A 20017-nucleotide genomic window follows, 5' to 3' on the forward strand; every position below is an offset into this window, starting at 1 on the left:
AGAAGGAAGGGAGGAAGGATGGACAAAAGCAGGAAGGAAGGGAGGGAGGAAGAGAGGAAAGGAAAGAAAAGAGGAATGGAGTAAGGAAGGAAGGAAGAAAGGAAGGAAAGAGGGAAGGAAAGCAGGAGGGAGGGAGGGAGAAAGGAAAAGAGGAAGGGAGGAAGGAAGGAAAGGAGGACAGACGAAACAAGGAAGGGAGGAAGGTAGGAAGGAAGAAAGGAAGGAAGGAGGGAAGGACAGAAGGAAGGAGGGAGGGAGAAAGGAAAAGAGGAAGGGAGGAAGGGAGGAAAGAAGGACAGACGAAACAAGGAAACGAGGAAGGTAGGAAGGAAGAAAGGAGGGAAGGAGGGAAGGAAAGCAGGAGGGAGGGAAGGAGAAAGGAAAAGAGGAAGGAAGGGAAGAGAGAAGGAGGGAGGAAGGACAGACGGAAGGAAGGAAGTGAGGAGGGAGGGAGGAAGGAAAGGAATAAAGGAAGAAAGGAAGAGAGGGAGGAAGGAAAGGAAGGAAGGAAGAAAGGAAGAGAGAAGGAGGGAGGGAGGAAGGACAGGTGGAACGAAGGGAGGAGGGAGGGAGGAAGGAAGGTAGGACGGAGGGAGAAAGGAAAAGAGGAAGAGAAGGAGGACAGACGAAACAAGGAAGGGAGGAAGGTAGGAAGGAAGAAAGGAAGGAAGGAGGGTAGGACAGAAGGAAGGAGGGAGGGAGAAAGGAAAAGAGGAAGGAAGGAAAGACAGATGAAACAAAGGGAGGAAAGGAAAGAAGGAAGGGAGGAAAGGAAAGAAGGAAGGGAGGAAGGAAAGGAAGGAAGGAAGGAAGGACGGAGGAAAGAAGGAAGGTAGGAAGGAAGAAAGGAAGGAAGGAGGGAAGGAAAGCAGGAGGGAGGGAGGGAGAAAGGAAAAGAGGAAGGGAGGAAGGAAGGAAAGAAGGACAGAGGAAACAAGAAAGGGAGGACGGTAGGAAGGAAGAAAGAAAGGAAGGAGGGAGGGAGGATGGAAGGAAAGAAGGAAGGAAGGGAGGAGGGAGAAAGGAATGTGTGATGTTGCTCTTTCTGGATTCGAAGAGGAAAAATCAGGCCACCAGAATCCAACATAAGAGAGAGAGAAATGAAATGTGGAGCTGAGATCGGCGAGGTCGAGCTCTTCCTCTTTCCTCCTCAAGATTTGTCAGGTGGAGTTTTACAACCTTCTTGGCCTTAAAGATGCTTTTGGAAAATAGAGGTCCAGCACATATCATGCATAAGTTGCCAATATCAGAACCATTGAAAACCTTTCAGAAAAAAACACTTTAAAATGAGTTGCAGGGTCACTACTTTCATTTCATCGCCATGGAAACGCTTGAGGCCTTAAGTACCACCTCAGAGTATTTTAACCCCCTTGATGTGATGATGATGAGCATGTCACGGTCTGCGAAGGACACTCTGCTGCTGATAATGCTCACATGCTCCTTTTTCCACCAAAGCAGTTCCAGTGCTGGTCAGCTGAGAACCAATTTGCTTTTCCATGGCTCGAGATGTTTAGGGAGCCACGTCATTACGTTACCGTATATGTCAGTTACGTTGCTGCTTTCCTATAAAGACTCGCGCAAACTTCGAAGCAACAATAATACAAAGAAGAAGAAGAAGAAGAAGCAACAACAACGATGGCAGACTGGCTCGCATCTGAACACGGTAGATACAACGTGTTCGTGCTGCTCGACAGGATTGAGATGGTTAAATTAGCCTTTGTTGTAAGCTAACGTTAGCCTGTGTTGTAAGCTAACGTTAGCCGGCAGAGCACAGCTAACGTTAGCCGGCTAACTCACAACGCAAATGTGTCTGATTTTCACCATCAGTCAAATGTTCAAGGGATAATTCACTCTTTATCTATTCTCCACTATGCAGTCTTGTTTGTTGTGGTTGGTCTCAATAACCCCCCCACCCCCTCCTTGCCCCATAACGTTAGCGGTTCTTTCTTCAAGTCCAGCAAAGAACTGGTGCCACTGTGGAACCGTTTTTTTTGGCCGGGAGCTGGTTCCAAATTAAAGTCAGTGTAAAGTCAATTCATTGATTTACTTCTAAACATATTATACATGTTGGTAAATGATTACAGAAAACGTGTGAAAAGGCTGATAACTATGCAGGACTGAAATGTGGAGACAGAGCCTTAAACTCAACCTCTCATTTTTACTGATTTTCTGAGCCTGCAAAAAAGGGCTAATCCGTGACGTAGTGGTGTACCGCGTGTGACTACATCTAACACTACTACTACTACAGTCTATAGTTAGCCAGTTACCTGAGCTAGCCTCCGAGTTAGCCGACGAGTTAGCCACCAAGCTAGCCGCAAAGTTGCCGCCGAGGTAGCAGCCGAGTTAGCCGCCAAGCAAGTAGCTGAGTTAGCAGCAGAAAGCTCTCAGACGTAGTGTTCATCTTTCTGGTAGAGGTGGTGACTTTGATTGACAGGTGACACTTGGTAGGGGGCGGGGCTTCAGCGTTTGGGAGCAGAGAAAGAGGCTGATTTTTACACAACTTTGAAGCCTAATTTCATATATTTGGTGATTTTTTTAATCATTCAAATTTGGCAGGGTGGTTAACAACACACTTTTCTGTGGTATGTCAAACTCAGAACACATATTTATTCTTACTTTAAGCACTGGCCCAGGACCAGCACTGGAACTGCTTTGGTGAAAAAGGGGTAACACTGGGACGTAAAGTGTTACTCACAAAACCCCGGTGTATCCTGGTGCACAGAGGCACTCTCCGGTCTGATGGTGGCAGGTGGCGCCGTTGAGACAATGACACTCCAGCATGCAGTCTTTGCCGTAGAACTCGGGGTCACAAGTCTCCTCGCAGCGCCAACCCTGGTAGCCGTCGGTGCACACACAGGCTCCGGTGATCGGGTTGCATTTGGCACCGTTTCGGCACTGACAGCGGTTACTGCAGTGGGGGCCCCAGAAGTCACTCTCACAGCCTGGAGAAAGACAGAGGAAAGAAGAGAGGAAAGAGAGGAAAGAGTGAGTCAAGAGCTGATTTAAACCGGTGCAATCATCGATATCCGTGTGAGTCATGAGGTCTGAGACTGAGGAGGATTCATGGACAATCTGAAAGCAAAGTAATCTACATGAGAGAGCGAGAGAGAGAGAGAGCGAACACTTAAGAGAGGACAGGTGAGATGAGCTGAGGTCAGAGAAGAGGAGAGGGAGAAAAGTGGACAGCACAGGAGGAGCAGAGAAGTGAAGAAGAGAAGAAATGTGATGGAAAATAAAGAGAAAAGTTGAGTGGAAAGGTAAAATCCAACAATTTAGCATAGATAAGCAGATATATAAACTGTTTTAATGGTTTATAAAACACTATAATGTAGTTTATTAATGGATTAGTCAACAACTGTAACTCCTCTTGTGTTTGCTGCTGTTAGGGTTAGGGTTATAATACAGTAAAACACAGTTGCAATAATATAAAATATGTCTTCATAGGAAAAGTTATCCAGTATACTGCTGTTGTCAACCCATTTCTCCCAATAGGAATCAATAAATTTACATCTTATCTTCTCTTATCTGCACATTAACAACCACTGGAAATATCCTTTCTCTGCTTATAATTATATTACAGTGTGTTATAACCAGGTGGGGAGTTCTGGTCCTCTGAAATGAGGCCAACCAGGAAGTAACTTAGAACTGCATTCTATCAAAAGGCCACCAGGGGGCGACCGTCTCTATACAAGTCAATGGAGAATTCACCAACTTCTCACTTGATTTCTAACCTCAGTAAACGTTTTCAAAATGTTTAAAGCCTTCTTCAATGCAGTATGATGTTCATTTGGGACATTTTGGCCTCCCTGATTTTATATGTGACGATAAAGCAGGGTATGCATTAGGGCGTGGCTACATCCTGATTGACAGGTTGATTGCCCAATGTCCTCGAGATCCAGCCCTCACAACCGTAGCAACCTCCCCGCTCTGCCCACGGCCCCGCCTCATGCCCATATAAGTAGAATCCGTGTTTTTATTTTTCCCAGCATGCACCTGACATTTTCAAGATGGCGCTGCCTAGATTCGAAACTATTTGCTTCCGAGCAGCAGTCCACAAACCAATGGGTGACGTCACGGATGTTACGTCCATTTCTTTTTTACAGTCTATGGTATAGGTACAATACTGTCATGCAAAATATACTATAGATACTATGCTCTTTCCCCTACCCCTACTGTTCTGTTATTGTATTTTGGTTAGTAGTTTTTTGTGATCAAATTCATTGTTTTATTTGTTAGCAGTGGCCCCTTTAAGAGAGTCAGGAAGTGTGTCACAGGAAGTTAAGTGATGTCACAAGTCAATTAGGAAGTGGAGACACATGGCAATAAAACAGATAGTCCGGCTGCCTGTTTCTATCTAAATACATCTGCTTACATCTCATGCCGTATGAAGCATCGTCGGTATGTAATCGTATCATATGTGCTTGTGTTCAATTATAGTGCATTATTTGTTGGTTTAAGAGTTGTGTGAGAATTTGAGGATAGTATTATTTCTGTGGATGTTTTGTACGTAAAAGGGCTATCTAGCTAATTCACAGATTCATTTACAATTTAAGCTATGTTTATAGGACAGTAAAAAAGTATGAGTGGCAACACATTTAAACTCAACAGGTTACTTTATTGATAGAGTAAAGCAATAAATAGGCAATTCATATGTAAGCATGAGTGAGTTAAAAAGGAGTAATTTGATTTCTGATAAAAGTATGTTACAGTGTATTACTAAGATTTGGAAATATGTACTGTATAAGAAGTATATTTTCTAAGCATGTTTCTTTTGTGTCTGTTCTCAGTTTCACCCTTTTCTAGTCAATAAACCTGTGGACAAATTGATCACTGTCTCCAGAGTTTTGATGAACGGAAGGTGTTTATCTTACAGCCAAGTTATATTCTGACCTTATAACGAGGGCAGTACAGTGAAACGACGGCTTCAGCGCAGAAGATAACGCAGTTTACGCTGGAAACAGAAAATGGAATCGAAAGAAGGCACATTACGGACCAGATCCTACGCCTCATGCTCTTCAAAAAGGTCCAAAGCTTCTTCCACTGAGGCTGCTGCCGCCATGGCTCGTGCGAAAGCAGAGGGAGCCAAGGCACGCCTATCTTATGCAAAGAAGGAAATGGCCCTAAAAGTAGAAAAGGCACAACTAGAAGCAACGATGAACATGTTATCGTTAGAGCAAGAAACTGCAGCAGCTGTGGCCGAAGCAGAAGTCTTAGAGGCAGCTGTCGTTGGTAGTGATCGAAGTAGCTCCAAGCTTCACTCAGACCAACTATCTGCTACCCCCCTTGACCCCATGGAGCGTACCAAAGAATATGTCGCTGAACAGGCCAAAGAGGAAAACAGAGTACAGTTTGCACCCGCACTGCATCAGCTCTATCAAGATGTGAATAGACAGTTACGTGCAGAGCCAGCATCAGCGTACCCTATCCAACCCTCACACATCAAAACAGAGCATAGTCAAGCCGACGCTGACTTTTTCCCTGCAACACCAAACCAAACAGTAATAGCTCAGCAGCCACAACCTACTCCAGATACGCGTTGCTACTCTAGTAGTATGCAACATGATAGTCGCACACATGGAGCAAACCATGGTCCTCCTCTTTCCTCTATGCCCAGCCACACACCTCAACATGCCCAACAAGACCAAGCAAACATGACTGACTTCGTCAGATATTTGGCTCGACGGGAGCTAGTCACCACAGGCTTGATCCAATTCAATGACCAACCATATAGCTACAAAGCGTGGAAACGGTCCTTTGGAAATACGGTCAGGGGTCTAGATTTGACGTCCAGCGAGGAAATGGACTTGCTGGTCAAGTGGCTAGGGAAAGAGTCGGCTGAGCATGCTAAACGGATCAGGGCTGTCCATGTTAATTTCCCAGATAGAGGACTCAGGATGATATGGGATAGGCTGGATACATTTTATGGGGCCCCTGAAGTGATTGAAGATGCACTTTTCCAACGCATCAATAGCTTTCCAAAAATCTCCAACAGGGATTATTTGAAACTCCACGAGTTAAGCGATCTCCTTATGGAATTAGAGGCAGCAAAGGAAGATGGAGATCTCCCAGGCCTACAATATCTAGACACATCACGGGGAATAAATCCTTTAGTCCAAAAGTTGCCATTCAACATACAGGAGAAGTGGCTTTCGCTCGGATCCAGCTACAAACTACAGTGCCAAGTCTCATTCCCTCCCTTTAGAGTTTTTGTTGACTTCGTAAGGCAACAAGCTATAACACGAAACGATCCAAGCTTCAAGTTCACTGGCCAAGCAGATGTCCCTTTAAAAGGAGACAAGACTACATGGAAACTAAGTAGACAAAAGGAAATCTCAGTGCACAAGACCGATGTACTTCCTCCATCTTCTCTTGCCTCAGACAGAATTGATGTTAGAGCTGATGATTCCGAGAGACAGTGCCCAATCCATAAAAAGCCTCATCTACTCCGGAAGTGCCGGGCTTTCCGTGAAAAGCCTTTAGAGGAACGTAAAGCATTCCTGAAGGAGAACGGGATTTGCTTTAAATGTTGTACATCCACACGTCACATGGCTAAGGAGTGCAAATATGCAACAACATGCCTTGAGTGTAAGAGTGAAAGACATATCTCTGCTCTCCACCCTGGACCAGCACCGTGGACCCAAGAGCCATCCCCCTCTATGGAGCATGGCGGGGAGCAAGACTCCATACCATCTTCAGAAGTCATTACTAGCTGCACCAAAGTCTGTGGTGGTGATCAGAGTGACAGATCATGCTCCAAGATTTGTCTTGTCAACATCCACCCTGTACGCCATCGCAATAGAGCTTTGAAAGTCTATGCAATCATCGACGAGCATAGTAACAAATCTCTAGCTCGTTCCGAGTTCTTCGATGCCTTCAATGTCCAAAGCCCCACCTCTTCATACTCCCTCCGGACCTGCTCTGGATTGACGGAGAGTACAGGGAGAAGAGCTTCAGGCTTCCAAATCGAATCAATGGATGGAAAAGTCAGTCTCCCCTTACCTAGTCTCTTGGAATGCAATGACATCCCCAACAACAGAATGGAAATTCCGACACCCAGTGCTGCATCTAACTACCGTCACCTCCAACCACTGGCTCACCTCATCCCAGAGCTCGATCCGAGCGCTCCCATCATGCTTCTCCTCGGGCGAGACATCATTTCGGTCCACAAAGTGCGCAAGCAGGTGAACGGCCCACGTGATGCTCCCTACGCCCAGAAACTCGACCTGGGATGGGTTATAGTTGGAAATGTGTGCTTGGGAGGTGTTCACAAACCCACCACGGTGAATACATTCTACACCAGCACTACAGACCAGAATCGCCCTTCCATCTTTGCGCCATGCCCAAACGTCTTCCGTGTGAAGGAGAGATACAATCATTTCCAATCTCCTGACCATCCCAAAGCACACACTACAGAGAAGCTGAATTGTAATGAAAAGGTTGAGGAGTTAGGCTGCACAGTGTTTCAGCAGACCAAGGATGATAACAAAGTGGCTCCATCCATCGACGACATCTCATTCCTGCGAATAATGGAACAGGGCTTAGAGAAGGATAAAGGCAACAGCTGGATAGCTCCACTGCCGTTCAAAACTCCTAGGCCTCGTCTCCCAGACAACAAAGTCCAGGCCTTGAATCGACTGTCATCTCTGAGACGCAGTCTAGAGAGGAAGCCAGTGATGAAGGAGCACTTTTTCACTTTCATGGAAAGAGTGTTTCAGAACAATCATGCTGAAGTAGCACCTCCACTTAAGAGAGACGAAGAGCGATGGTATTTGCCGTCCTTCGGCGTATATCATCCTAGAAAACCAGGGAACATCCGTGTAGTGTTCGACTCCAGTGCCCAGCACAGCGGAGTGTCACTGAACGACGTATTGTTAACTGGACCCGACCTCAATAATACCCTCCTCGGGGTACTCCTCAGATTCCGCAAGGACGCTGTGGCTATAACAGCAGACATCCAGCAGATGTACCACTGCTTCCTTGTAAGAGAAGAAGATCGCAATTTTCTGAGGTTTTTGTGGTTTAGGGACAACGACTCATCAAAAGACATTGTCGAATACCGCATGAGGGTTCATGTTTTTGGGAATTGTCCCTCCCCGGCAGTAGCCATATACTGTCTAAGGCAGTCTGTAAGAGATGCAGAGCCCGATGTCAGGCAGTTTGTGAACCGCGACTTCTACGTGGACGACGGCTTGAAGTCTCTCTCTACAGTTGAAGCAGCGGTGGACCTGCTCAAGAGGACACAAGACGTGCTGTCAGACTCCAACTTACGTCTACATAAGATTGCCTCGAATAGAAGAGAAGTCATGGAAGCCTTCCCATCTCAGGACCATGCCAACGACTTCAAAGACCTGGACTTCGGCTCTGACGCACTTCCCGTGCAGCGTAGTCTGGGTCTCAACTGGGACCTTATGTCAGACACCTTCACCTTTAAAATTTCTGATGAGGAGAAGCCTTTCACTCGTCGAGGCATCCTATCGACTGTGAACAGCATCTATGATCCTCTGGGATTCGTCGCCCCAGTCACCATACAAGGAAAAGCAATCCTGCGAGAGCTTACACAGGACCATGGTGACTGGGATTCACCCCTCCCTCAAGAGATGGAAGAGATGTGGATCAAATGGCGATCCTCATTGAAAGATCTAGGTAGTCTCCAGGTTCCAAGACCCTACACAGAAATCTCTCCCACAGAAGTGTCACGTAGAGAGCTAATTGTCTTTTGCGATGCATCAACTAAGGCAATTGCGGCCGTCGCCTACCTCAAACTGACAGACAGCAATGGAGCCATCCACGTGGGTTTCGTCATGGGCAAGGCTAAGCTCACTCCCGTCCCTGAGCATACAGTCCCGAGACTTGAGCTTTGTGCTGCAGTGTTGGCGGTGGAGCTTGCTGAGCTCATTTCTTCGGAGATCGACATGAGGTTGGACGACACTGTCTTTTACAGTGACAGTAAAGTAGTCTTAGGCTACATCAGTAATGATACCAGACGATTTTACGTCTACGTCAGTAATCGAGTCCTGCGGATAAGGAGCTTCTCCTCTCCTGAACAATGGCAGTATGTGCCGACAGATGTAAACCCAGCAGACATTGCCACGAGGTTTGTCTCTGCTGCTCATCTCTCAGGCACCAGCTGGCTTTCCGGACCAGCGTTCCTGAAACAAATTCAGCAAACCCATCATGAGGAATGCAGCTTCAAGCTGGTGAACCCCTCTTTGGATGCAGAGATCCGCCCGCAGGTCTCCACAATGACAACGACCATGTCAAGCAAACAACTAGGGTCTCAGCGCTTCTCAAAGTTTTCTAGCTGGAAGTCATTGATTCACGCCATTGCTCGCCTCACTCATATTGCTCGTCTCTTCCAGAAGACTCCTGCAACTCAAGTCAGTAGCTGCAAAGGCTGGCATCACTGCCACTCAGCAATTTCAGTCGAGGAACTCTCAAGAGCTAAAGGATCTATCATCCGTGCAGTTCAAGATGAGACATACGCTCAAGAGTATGCCTGTGTAAGAAAGGGGGAAAATCTCCCTAAGGACAGTCCTCTTAAAGCTTTAGATCCCTTCATCGATGCCAATGGCCTCTTAAGAGTCGGGGGTCGTATCAGAGAAGCAGAACTCCAGTCAGAGGAGAAAACCCCTATCATCATCCCTGGCAAGCACCATATAGCAACACTTCTGGTCAGGTATTACCATCAGAAAACACAACATCAGGGACGATTGTTCACCGAAGGTGCCTTACGAGCTGCTGGCCTCTGGATTGTTGGTGGAAAAAGGCGAGTGAGCAGTGTTATCTACGGCTGCGTCACATGCCGCAAACTTCGGGGCACACCTCTGACACAAAAGATGGCTGATCTTCCAGCAGATCGCCTTTCAACTGAACCTCCGTTCACAAACGTTGGCCTGGATGTTTTTGGCCCATGGACTGTGTCCTCACGCCGGACTAGGGGTGGCCTCGCTCAGAGCAAACGGTGGGCGGTGTTATTCACCTGTATGAGCGTAAGAGCCGTCCACATAGAACTCATCGAGTCTCTTGATACGTCAAGCTTCATTAACGCCCTCAGGCGTTTCCTTGCCATCAGGGGCCCAGTTAAACTAATCCGCTCTGATCGAGGAACCAACTTCGTCAGTGCGTGCAAGGAGCTCAAGATTCCTTCCAATATTGATGATACTTCTGTCAAGAAGTTTTTGCTGGACCAAGGTTGCAAGTGGATGTTCAATGCTCCTCATGCCTCTCACATGGGTGGTTCATGGGAGAGAATGATTGGCGTAGCAAGAAAGATCTTGGACTCAATGTTCCTGCAGCTCGGGACATCAAAGCTGACTCACGAAGCACTCTCCACACTGATGGCAGAGGTGGTCGCTATCATCAATGCCAGACCTCTCGTACCAGTGTCGACTGATCCGGACGACCCATTCATACTGACACCGGCAACCCTCCTCACTCAGAAAGTGGGTCTGTCTTCTGCCCCAGTTGGTGACTGGGTCAAAGACCTTCACAAACACCAGTGGCGACAAGTCCAGCATTTAGCTCAAACCTTCTGGGACAGGTGGAAAAAACAATACCTTTCTTCACTTCAGCCACGTAGGAAGTGGCAGGTTTCCCAGCCCGACCTTCAGCCTGGAAGCATCGTGCTTCTCAAGGACGACCAACAGAAAAGAAACGAATGGCCTTTAGGACTGATTACTCAAGTCTTCCCCAGCAAAGACGGCAGAGTACGCAAGGTGGAGATCAAAGTTTCCAGGAGTCCCCAAGAAGGGACCAAAGTATTTCTGCGGCCTGTTACTGAGACAGTCTTGCTCTTAGATCCTGAGAAGAAGCCATAATAGCTTCTATGGACTGTTTGGTAGTGGCGGTTTAATCCCGCCAGGCGGGGAGTGTTCTGTTATTGTATTTTGGTTAGTAGTTTTTTGTGATCAAATTCATTGTTTTATTTGTTAGCAGTGGCCCCTTTAAGAGAGTCAGGAAGTGTGTCACAGGAAGTTAAGTGATGTCACAAGTCAATTAGGAAGTGGAGACACATGGCAATAAAACAGATAGTCCGGCTGCCTGTTTCTATCTAAATACATCTGCTTACATCTCATGCCGTATGAAGCATCGTCGGTATGTAATCGTATCATATGTGCTTGTGTTCAATTATAGTGCATTATTTGTTGGTTTAAGAGTTGTGTGAGAATTTGAGGATAGTATTATTTCTGTGGATGTTTTGTACGTAAAAGGGCTATCTAGCTAATTCACAGATTCATTTACAATTTAAGCTATGTTTATAGGACAGTAAAAAAGTATGAGTGGCAACACATTTAAACTCAACAGGTTACTTTATTGATAGAGTAAAGCAATAAATAGGCAATTCATATGTAAGCATGAGTGAGTTAAAAAGGAGTAATTTGATTTCTGATAAAAGTATGTTACAGTGTATTACTAAGATTTGGAAATATGTACTGTATAAGAAGTATATTTTCTAAGCATGTTTCTTTTGTGTCTGTTCTCAGTTTCACCCTTTTCTAGTCAATAAACCTGTGGACAAATTGATCACTGTCTCCAGAGTTTTGATGAACGGAAGGTGTTTATCTTACAGCCAAGTTATATTCTGACCTTATAACGAGGGCAGTACACCTACTTATAACCAATTTACAGTATTGAATCTCTATAAACTACGAGGTTAATCTTAATATAACACACATGTAGATCTCAATGATAAATAAATTAACTTATATCTGCATTAAATGTTTTTTTTCCAGCAGAAACAAGATATGAAAATAACACTGACATGACATATCATCAGCTTTCTGTTTACCTGCTGAATGTAAAGTCCAATATTCACTCTCTTTCACCTCTATTTTTACTCTCTAACCATCTCCTAAGGGAAATATCTAAATGCTCACCAGCTAGTCTACAGCTAACTGTGTGTGTTTGCCTGTTTGGTGCTGAGCAGGTAGTGTAGCGTGGTATTGCAAAGAGAGGTCAATTTGTAAAGGTTATTTTCTGTGAGAGAGTTCGAGGCAGAGAGAGTGTGTGTGTGTGTGTGTGTGTGTGTGTGTGTGTGTGTGTGTGTGTGTGTGTGTGTGTGTGTGCAGAGATTAGACTACAGAGCAGGAATGTGGTGTGAGAATGATCAAGGACGAGTTCTGGGGGAGCAGAGTATGATAAAGAGAGAAGGAGGTGACGGACAAGCTGGGGGTGAGCTTCTGTAGCTCTGCCTTTATAAAGAAGTAGTAGTAGTAATATTATTAGTAATAGTAGTAGTAGTATTAGTAGTGTTAGTAGTAGTAGTATTAGTAGTGGTACTTTTGCAGTATTATCACAAAATAATAAAAAACAACATACGATAAAGACATGAAAGTTTTAGACATGAATTGTGCGTGCGTGTAAGCCAGTCTCTTCTCTTCTGTACAGAATTAAAGAACTCATTTTCCATAAGTCACAAAGCTGTAGTATCAGTAGTAGTATTAGTATTAGTACTGTAGTAATGGTAGTACTAGTAATAGTATCAGTAGTAGTATTAGTATTAGTATTAGTAGTAGTAGTATTAGTATTAGTACTGTAGTAATGGTAGTACTAGTAGTAGTATCAGTAGTAGTAGTAGTAGTAGTAGTATTTGTACTGTAGTAATGGTAGTACTAGTAGTAGTATCAGTAGTAGTAGTAGTATTAGTATTAGTATTAGTACTATAGTAATGGTAGTACTAGTAGTAGTATCAGTAGTAGTAGTAGTAGTAGTATTAGTACTGAAGTAATGGTATTACTAGTAGTAGTATCAGTAGTAGTAGTAGTAGTAGTATTAGTACTGTAGTAATGGTAGTACTAGTAGTAGTATCAGTAGTAGTAGTAGTATTAGTATTAGTACTGTAGTAATGGTAGTACTAGTAGTAGTATCAGTAGTAGTAGTAGTATTAGTACTGTAGTAATGGTAGTACTAGTAGTAGTATCAGTAGTAGTAGTATCAGTAGTAGTAGTAGTAGTAGTATTAGTATTAGTACTGTAGTAATGGTAGTACTAGTAGTAGTATCAGTAGTAGTAGTAGTAGTAGTAGTATTAGTATTAGTACTGTAGTAATGGTAGTACTAGTAGTAGTATCAGTAGTAGTAGTAGTATTAGTATTAGTACTGTAGTAATGGTAGTACTAGTAGTAGTATCAGTAGTAGTAGTAGTACTCTATATGTGGGGAAGTAGGTTTGCAGTATAATCACAGGCATTTCAAAAGAAAAAGAATAATAAACAACATGATAAAGAGCTTTAGACATGAAACGTGTGTGTGTGTAAGTCAGTCTCTTCTCTTCTGTACAGAATTAAAGAACTCATTTTCCATAAGTCACAAAGCTGTGAATCGTCAGCTTGTCAGCTTGTCACGGTTTAAATGTCATTTATACTATAAGCGCTGAGAGTGAACCGAAACAGTAAAAGTTGCAGCCGGACAGCTAAACAATGAGCTTAAATTCACTGCAAAGCTCCGTAGAGCTGAGAGGAGCTGAGAGGAGCTGCAGGCCCGTTACTCATCGTGAGCTCACATATTATTATAACTAAATATTGATTATAGCTGCTTCAAAGCAAACAGATGACTGATGACTAACAGTAGAGCAATGATTGGTCTGGTACGTAGATTATTACTGCACACAAAAACTAGGGATGTCCCGATATGACTTTTTCACTTCCGATACGATACCGATATTGTAGCCTTGAGTATTGGCCGATACCGATATCAATACGATACGATATAGGCACGAATCATACATATATTTATTCCTTATTTTGTTGTGTGGAATGTTAGAAAAGGCTTGATAAAGTGATGTTGTGATGTTAAGAGTTCACACAGCTCCAGTTTCACTGACTGACTGTGCCCAAAACAATGTAGAAATTACTCTTAGTCTTCACTGAAGAATAGAGTGTAAACACAATAAACATAACATATCGCCTTGCTGCTCACGCGAAAATCCTCATGTTCTTTTTTGTGGTGTTTTTTTCAAATGTGCGATGAGGTTGGTTGTATTGAACCTTCCCGGTTCTGTCCCTCCACGGGACACTTGCGCCTGACAAATGTTGCATTTAGCTGCAACGTCTTTGTCCGAGTTTACAGTAAAATACTTCCACACAGCCGACATCACTACACCTTGCTGCAGGCACACACGTTGTCGTTGTTGTGATCACGTGGGCTGTGCATGCTGGATCAGAGACGCTCTTCTTCCGAGGCCGGCACCAACGTTAATTAAGAGGCATTACCGCCACCTACTGTGTTGGAGTGTGATCAAACCAGAGTCACCTATTATTATAGAAGTGCTGGAGCGGTAAATGGACAGCTTATATCGGAGCGTTTATATCGGAGTTTTTAGATTCAGTCCGATAAAATCCGATATTCACTTTTTTGGCTGATATCGGACTGATTTCCGATATCAATATCGGACCGGGACATCCCTAACAAAAACAATATTACACAAACATCCACAACCATTACTACAAAATAAAAGTCTCAATCTTCATGAATCGTTAGTAGTAGTAGTATTATAAGTAGTAGTAGTAGTATAAGTACTAGTAGTAGTAGTAGTACTGTAGTAGTAGTAGTGGTAGTGTAGTAGTAGTAGTAGTAGCAGTATTAGTATTAGTATTAGTAGTATTAGTAGTATTAGTAGTAGTAGTAGTAGTATAAGTACTAGTAGTAGTAGTAGTACTGTAGTAGTAGTAGTGGTAGTGTAGTAGTAGTAGTAGTAGCAGTATTAGTATTAGTATTAGTAGTATTAGTAGTATTAGTAGTAGTAGTAGTAGTAGTATTGGTAGTAGTAGTAGTATTAGTAGTAGTATAAGTACTAGTAGTAGCAGTATTATAAGTAGTATTAGTAGTAGTAGTAGTAGTAGTATTAGTAGTATTAGTAGTATTAGTAGTAGTATAAGTACTAGTAGTAGCAGTATTATAAGTAGTATTAGTAGTATTAGTACTCGCAGTAGTAGTAGTATAAGTACTAGTAGTAGTAGTAGTAGTTTAGTAGTGTAGTAGTAGTATAAGTAATATTAGTAGAATTAGTAGTATTTTAATAGTATTAGTACTAGTAGAGGTTAAAGAGGCTTAAAACTACATTACCCATAAAGCACCTGGTCTGTGATGTGAGCTTCAGCTTCATACCAACAGATACATAAGAGCAGGCAACACAAGTCAACTTTTATTATGAAGTGATTTAAAAACTAGAAGAAGAGTTCAGGAAGAAGTTGTTTAAGATGCTGGTGAAAAAAAAAAGGATAAACTCACATTTTACTTCCTTTTTCTTCAAATAATGAGCTCATTACTGATTAAAAGGAAGTCATTTGTTATTCTATGTTTCATTAATTGTGTGTTATACTAATATTATACCATATAAATCTAACAGCACAGGCTTTCAGAGTGTGTTCTACTTTTATTTATGATATTTTCAACATCACTTAAAATGCAGAATAAAACAAGAGAAATCTATTTTAGATTAATAAAAAAAAAAAAAAAAACCTGCAGACGCTTTAATCAATAATGGCTCATTTAATCCTGCAGGGAGAAAAAAAAAGCTGAGTTTGCTTTTTTTGATGTCCCACCTTTCAGCCTTATATTGAGACTTTAGTAGAGCCGCGACGATTAACCCTCCTGTTGTCCTCGACTCGAGTCAAGGAAGGAAGGAAGCGAGGGAGGAAGGAAGGAAGAAAGAAGGAAAGGAGGGAGGAAAGGAAGGGAGGGAGGAAAGGAAAGAAGGAGGGAAGGGAGAAGGAAGGAAAGAAGGAAGGAAGAAAGGTAGGAAAGAAGGACAGAGGAAAGAAAGAGAGAAGGAGGGAGGGAGGATAGAGGGAAGGGAGGAAAGAAGGAAGGGAGGAAAGGAAAGGAAAGAAGGAAGGAGGGAAGAAAGAAGGAAAGGAGGGAGAGAGGGAGGGAGGGAAGGAAGAAGGGAGGAAAGGAAAGAAGGAAGGAAGAAAGGTAGGAAAAAAGGACAGAGGAAAGAAAGAGAGAAGGAGGGAGGGAGGAAAGAGGGAAGGGAGGAAAGAAGGAAGGGGGAAAGGAAAGGAGGGAGGAAGGAGGGAAGAAAGAAGGAAAGGAGGGAGGGAGGGAGGGAGGAAAGGAAGGGAGGGAGGAAAGGAAAGGAAAGAAGGAAGGAAGAAAGGTAGGAAAGAAGGACAGAGGAAAGAAAGAGAGAAGGAGGGAGGGAGGAAAGAGGGAAGGGAGGAAAGAAGGAAGGGAGGAAAGGAAAGGAAAGGAAAGGAAAGAAGGAGGGAAAGGAGGGAGGAAGGAGGGAAGAAAGAAGGAAAGGAGGGAGGGAGGGAGGGAGGAAAGGAAGGGAGGGAGGAAAGGAAAGAAGGAAGGAAGAAAGGTAGGAAAGAAGGACAGAGGAAAGAAAGAGAGAAGGAGGGAGGGAGGAAAGAGGGAAGGGAGGAAAGAAGGAAGGGAGGAAAGGAAAGAAGGAAGGAAAGGAGGGAGGAAGGAGGGAAGAAAGGGGGATGGAGGAAGTACAGATGAAAGGAAGGAAGGGAGGAAAGAAGAAAAAGACGGGGTCAATTTGACCCGGGAGGACAATACAAGGGTTAATCAATTAGTCGATGTACAGGAGATTAATCAGAAATGATTTTGATAGTTTTAGAATCATCTCAGACATTTTTAAAGCAGAAATATCAAATATCAAATATCTTTTTTTTCTTCTTCCTCTTTGGATTTAATATAATAAGATTTTATACTGTTAGACTTCTCAGAGGCCTCTGGCAAATAGTGAAGGCATTTTTTTCCCTCCAGTATTTATGAACATTTCTGAGATATGACCGATTATTTAAAGGAAGTTGAGGGCAGATTAAATGATGATTGGAATAATGATCAGTGGCAGCAGTAGATGTTAGGACTGATAGAAACACATAGGAAAGGAAAGGAAGGAATGAAGGAAGGAAAGGAGGAAGGAAGGATGGAAGGGAGGAAGGACGAAAGAAAGGAAGGAAGAAAAGGAGTAAGGAGGAAAAGAGGAAGGAGAGAAGGAAGGGAGGAAGGAAAGAAGGAAGGAAAGGAGTAAGGAGGGAGGGAAGGAGGGAGGGAGGAAAAGAGGGAAGGAAGGAAGGAAAGGAGTAAGGATGAAAAGAGGAAGGAATTTAGTAGAGAGAAGGAAGGAAGGAAGGAAGGAAGGAAGGAAGGAAGGAAGGAAGGAAGGAAGGGTGAAAGGAAGGAAGGAAGGGAGGAAAGAAGGTAGGAAGGAGTAAGGGGGGAGGGAGGGAGGGAGGGACGAAAGGAGGAAGGAAGGAAGGAAGGAAAGGAGTAAGGAGGGAGGAAGGATGGAAGGAGGAGGGAGCAAAGAAAGAGGGAAGAAGGAAGGAAAAATTAAAGAAAGAGGGAAGAAGGAAGGAAAGAAGGAAAGAAGGAAGGATAGAAAGAAGGAAGGAAAGGAGTAAGGACAAAAAGAGGAAAGAAGGAACGAAGGACAGGGGAAGGAAGGGAGGAAGGAATTAAGAAAGGAAAGGAAGGAAGGAAGGACAGGGGAAGCATAAAGCACATTTTGACCTCACATCAATGGCTTCCGTGCTTCTCATAGAGCTTTTTGACCTCACATCAATGGCTTCCGTGCTTCCTACAGTTGCTTCTCAAGGTGACTGTTAGCAGATCTCCATTCAGGATGAATCGATGCTTTTCATCCCGAGAGAGGCTGACCTCACTTCACTGGTCCTGCTCTCTTTATGGCTTCATCCTGCTCTAAAACTCCACACAGCTAATTATCCTCAATATGCTTCAAACAAAGTGTCCAATAGATCGTCCAGCAGTGTCTAAAACCCGTCTCTGACGCCAGGGGACAGTCGGAGGAGTTCACAGTCACACTGACTTTATACTGAAGTGTGCTGAGGTGTGAAAGGAGGAAGGGTTTCTCTCTTCTCTCTTTTCTTTCTTTTACATTTGTCTTACAAATTCTGTCACTTTTTGTTCGTACAGTCAAGTGCAACACCGTGAATGAAAGTGTCCCAGAAAAGTCAAAGTGCGGCCTTCATCAGAGTCTTCATAAAACACTTTACAAACAGTAATTAGGTTAAATAAGTTAAAAAGGAGGAAATGTATTTGTATGTTACTTCAGATCAATTTGGCTTTTTAACTACTTTATTTAACCTTACTGTCGCCCTCCCGGGTCAAATTGACCCCATCTGTTTTGACTGTTCCTTCTTTCCTCCCTTCCTTCTGTCCTTCCTTCCTTCCTTTCTTCCTTCTTTCCTTTGCCCCTTCTTTCTGTCCTTCTTTCTTTCCTCCTTCCTTTCCTCTGTCCTTCCTTGCTTACTTTATTTCCTTTCTCCCTTCCTTCTGTCCTTCTTTCCTCCCTCCCTCCTTCCTCCCTTCCTTCTGTCCTTCTTTCCTTCCCTCCTTCCTTCTTCTGTCATTGCTTGCTTCCTTCCTTCCGTCCTTCCTTTATTTCCTTTCTCCCTTCCTTCTGTCCTTCTTTCCTCCCTGCCTCCTTCCTCCCTCCCTCCTTTCCTTAATTCCTTCCCTCCTTCCTTCCTCCCTCCCTCCTTTCCTTCCTTCTTCCTTTCCGTCCTTCTTCCTCCCTATTCTTCAAACCTCTAGATGTCTTTTTTTTTATCCCAGAAAAGTCAAAGCCTACATTACCCACAATGCAACTTGGCCTGCAGCAGTTCAGCTGGAGATTCAGATTGTGTTATGTTCGTATAGGAGCGAATGTAGATCCAGATCTTTTTATTCTTTGAACACATTTTACTTCCTCTGCAGGCTTTATGCAGCTTTGTCTTGTTCTCCACAGATGCTTTACACCCCCCCCCCCACACACACACACACCTACAAACACACTTTTATGTGTGACATCACAGGCCCGCTTTTAACCCCATTTGTTCAAGACATCGTAGCCAAACTACAAAGACACAGAGTTGTAGAGGAAGAGGCTTAGGAGGTCACTTCCTCCCTTCCTTCTGTCCTTCTTTCCTTCCCTCCTTCCTTTCTTCTGTCCTTCTGTCCATCTTTCCTTCCCTCCCTCCTTCCTTTTTTCTGTGCTTCCTCCCTTCTGTCCTTCTTTCCTTTCCTTCCTTCTGTCCTTCTTTGCTTCCTTCCTTCCTTTCTTCTGTCCTTCCTTCCTTCCTTCCTTCTTTCCTTCCTTCCTCCCTTCCTTCTGTCCTTCTTTCCTCCCCTCCTTCCTTCCTTTCCTCTTTCTCTTTTTCTTTCCTTCCCTCCCTCCCTGCCTTTTTCCTCTCCCTTCCTCCCTCTTTTACTTCATTCCTTCCCTCCTTCCTTCTTCCTCCCTTCCTACCTTCCTTCCTTCCTTCCTTCCTTCCTTTCCTTCCTCCCTTCCCTCCTTCCTTCCTTCCTTTCTTCTGTCCTTCCTTCCTTCCCTCCTTCTTTCCTTTGTCCTTTCTCCCTTCCCTTCCTTCCTTCTTCCTCCCTTCCTTCCTCCTTTCCTTCCGTCTTCCTTTCTGTCCTTCTTTCTCCCTTCCCTTCCTTCCTTCTTCTAGACTTTTTTTTACCCACAATGCAACTTGACCTGCAGCAGTTCAGCTGGAGAGATGTTCGTATAGGAGCGAATGTAGATCCAGATCTTTTTATTCTTCAAACCTCTATTCTTTTTTATTAAATTTCACACAACTTCCTCTGCAGGCTTTATGCAACAGATGCTTTACATCCCCCCCCCCCCCCACCCCGACACCTACAAACACACTTTTATGTGTGACATCACAGGCCCGCTTTTAACCCCATTTGTTCAAGACATCGTAGCCAAACTACAAAGACACAGAGTTGTAGAGGAAGAGGCTTAGGAGGTCACTTCCTCCCTTCCTTCTGTCCTTCTTTCCTTCCCTCCTTCCTTTCTTCTGTCCTTCTGTCCTTCTGTCCTTCTTTTCTTCCCTGCTTCCTTCCTTCTGTCCTTCTTTCCTTCCTCCCTTCCTTCTGTCCATCTTTCCTTCCCTCCTTCCTCCCTTCTGTCCATCTTTCCTTCCCTCCTTCTGTCCTTCTTTCCTTCCTTCCTTCCCTCCTTCCTTCCTTTCTTCTGTCCTTCCTTCCTTCCTTCCTTCCTTCCTTCCTCCCTCCCTCCTTCTCTCTTTCTTTCCTTCCCTCCCAGCCTCCT

General features: G+C 44.0%; 1 protein-coding gene across 1 annotated transcript in view; it reads right to left on the reverse strand.

The window, feature by feature from the left end:
• LOC128366028 (multiple epidermal growth factor-like domains protein 11) overlaps positions 1 to 20017 on the reverse strand; it is a 220044-nt gene that overhangs the window by 93477 nt on the left and 106550 nt on the right. Inside the window, 6 exon segments of the mRNA XM_053326712.1 lie at positions 2696 to 2942; positions 6445 to 6497; positions 6618 to 6721; positions 7074 to 7223; positions 7472 to 7655; positions 8275 to 8405. Coding sequence (XP_053182687.1) covers positions 2696 to 2942; positions 6445 to 6497; positions 6618 to 6721; positions 7074 to 7223; positions 7472 to 7655; positions 8275 to 8405 — 869 coding nt within the window.

Source organism: Scomber japonicus, chromosome 1, assembly GCF_027409825.1.
Source record: "Scomber japonicus isolate fScoJap1 chromosome 1, fScoJap1.pri, whole genome shotgun sequence".
Taxonomy (NCBI): Eukaryota; Metazoa; Chordata; class Actinopteri; order Scombriformes; family Scombridae; genus Scomber; species Scomber japonicus.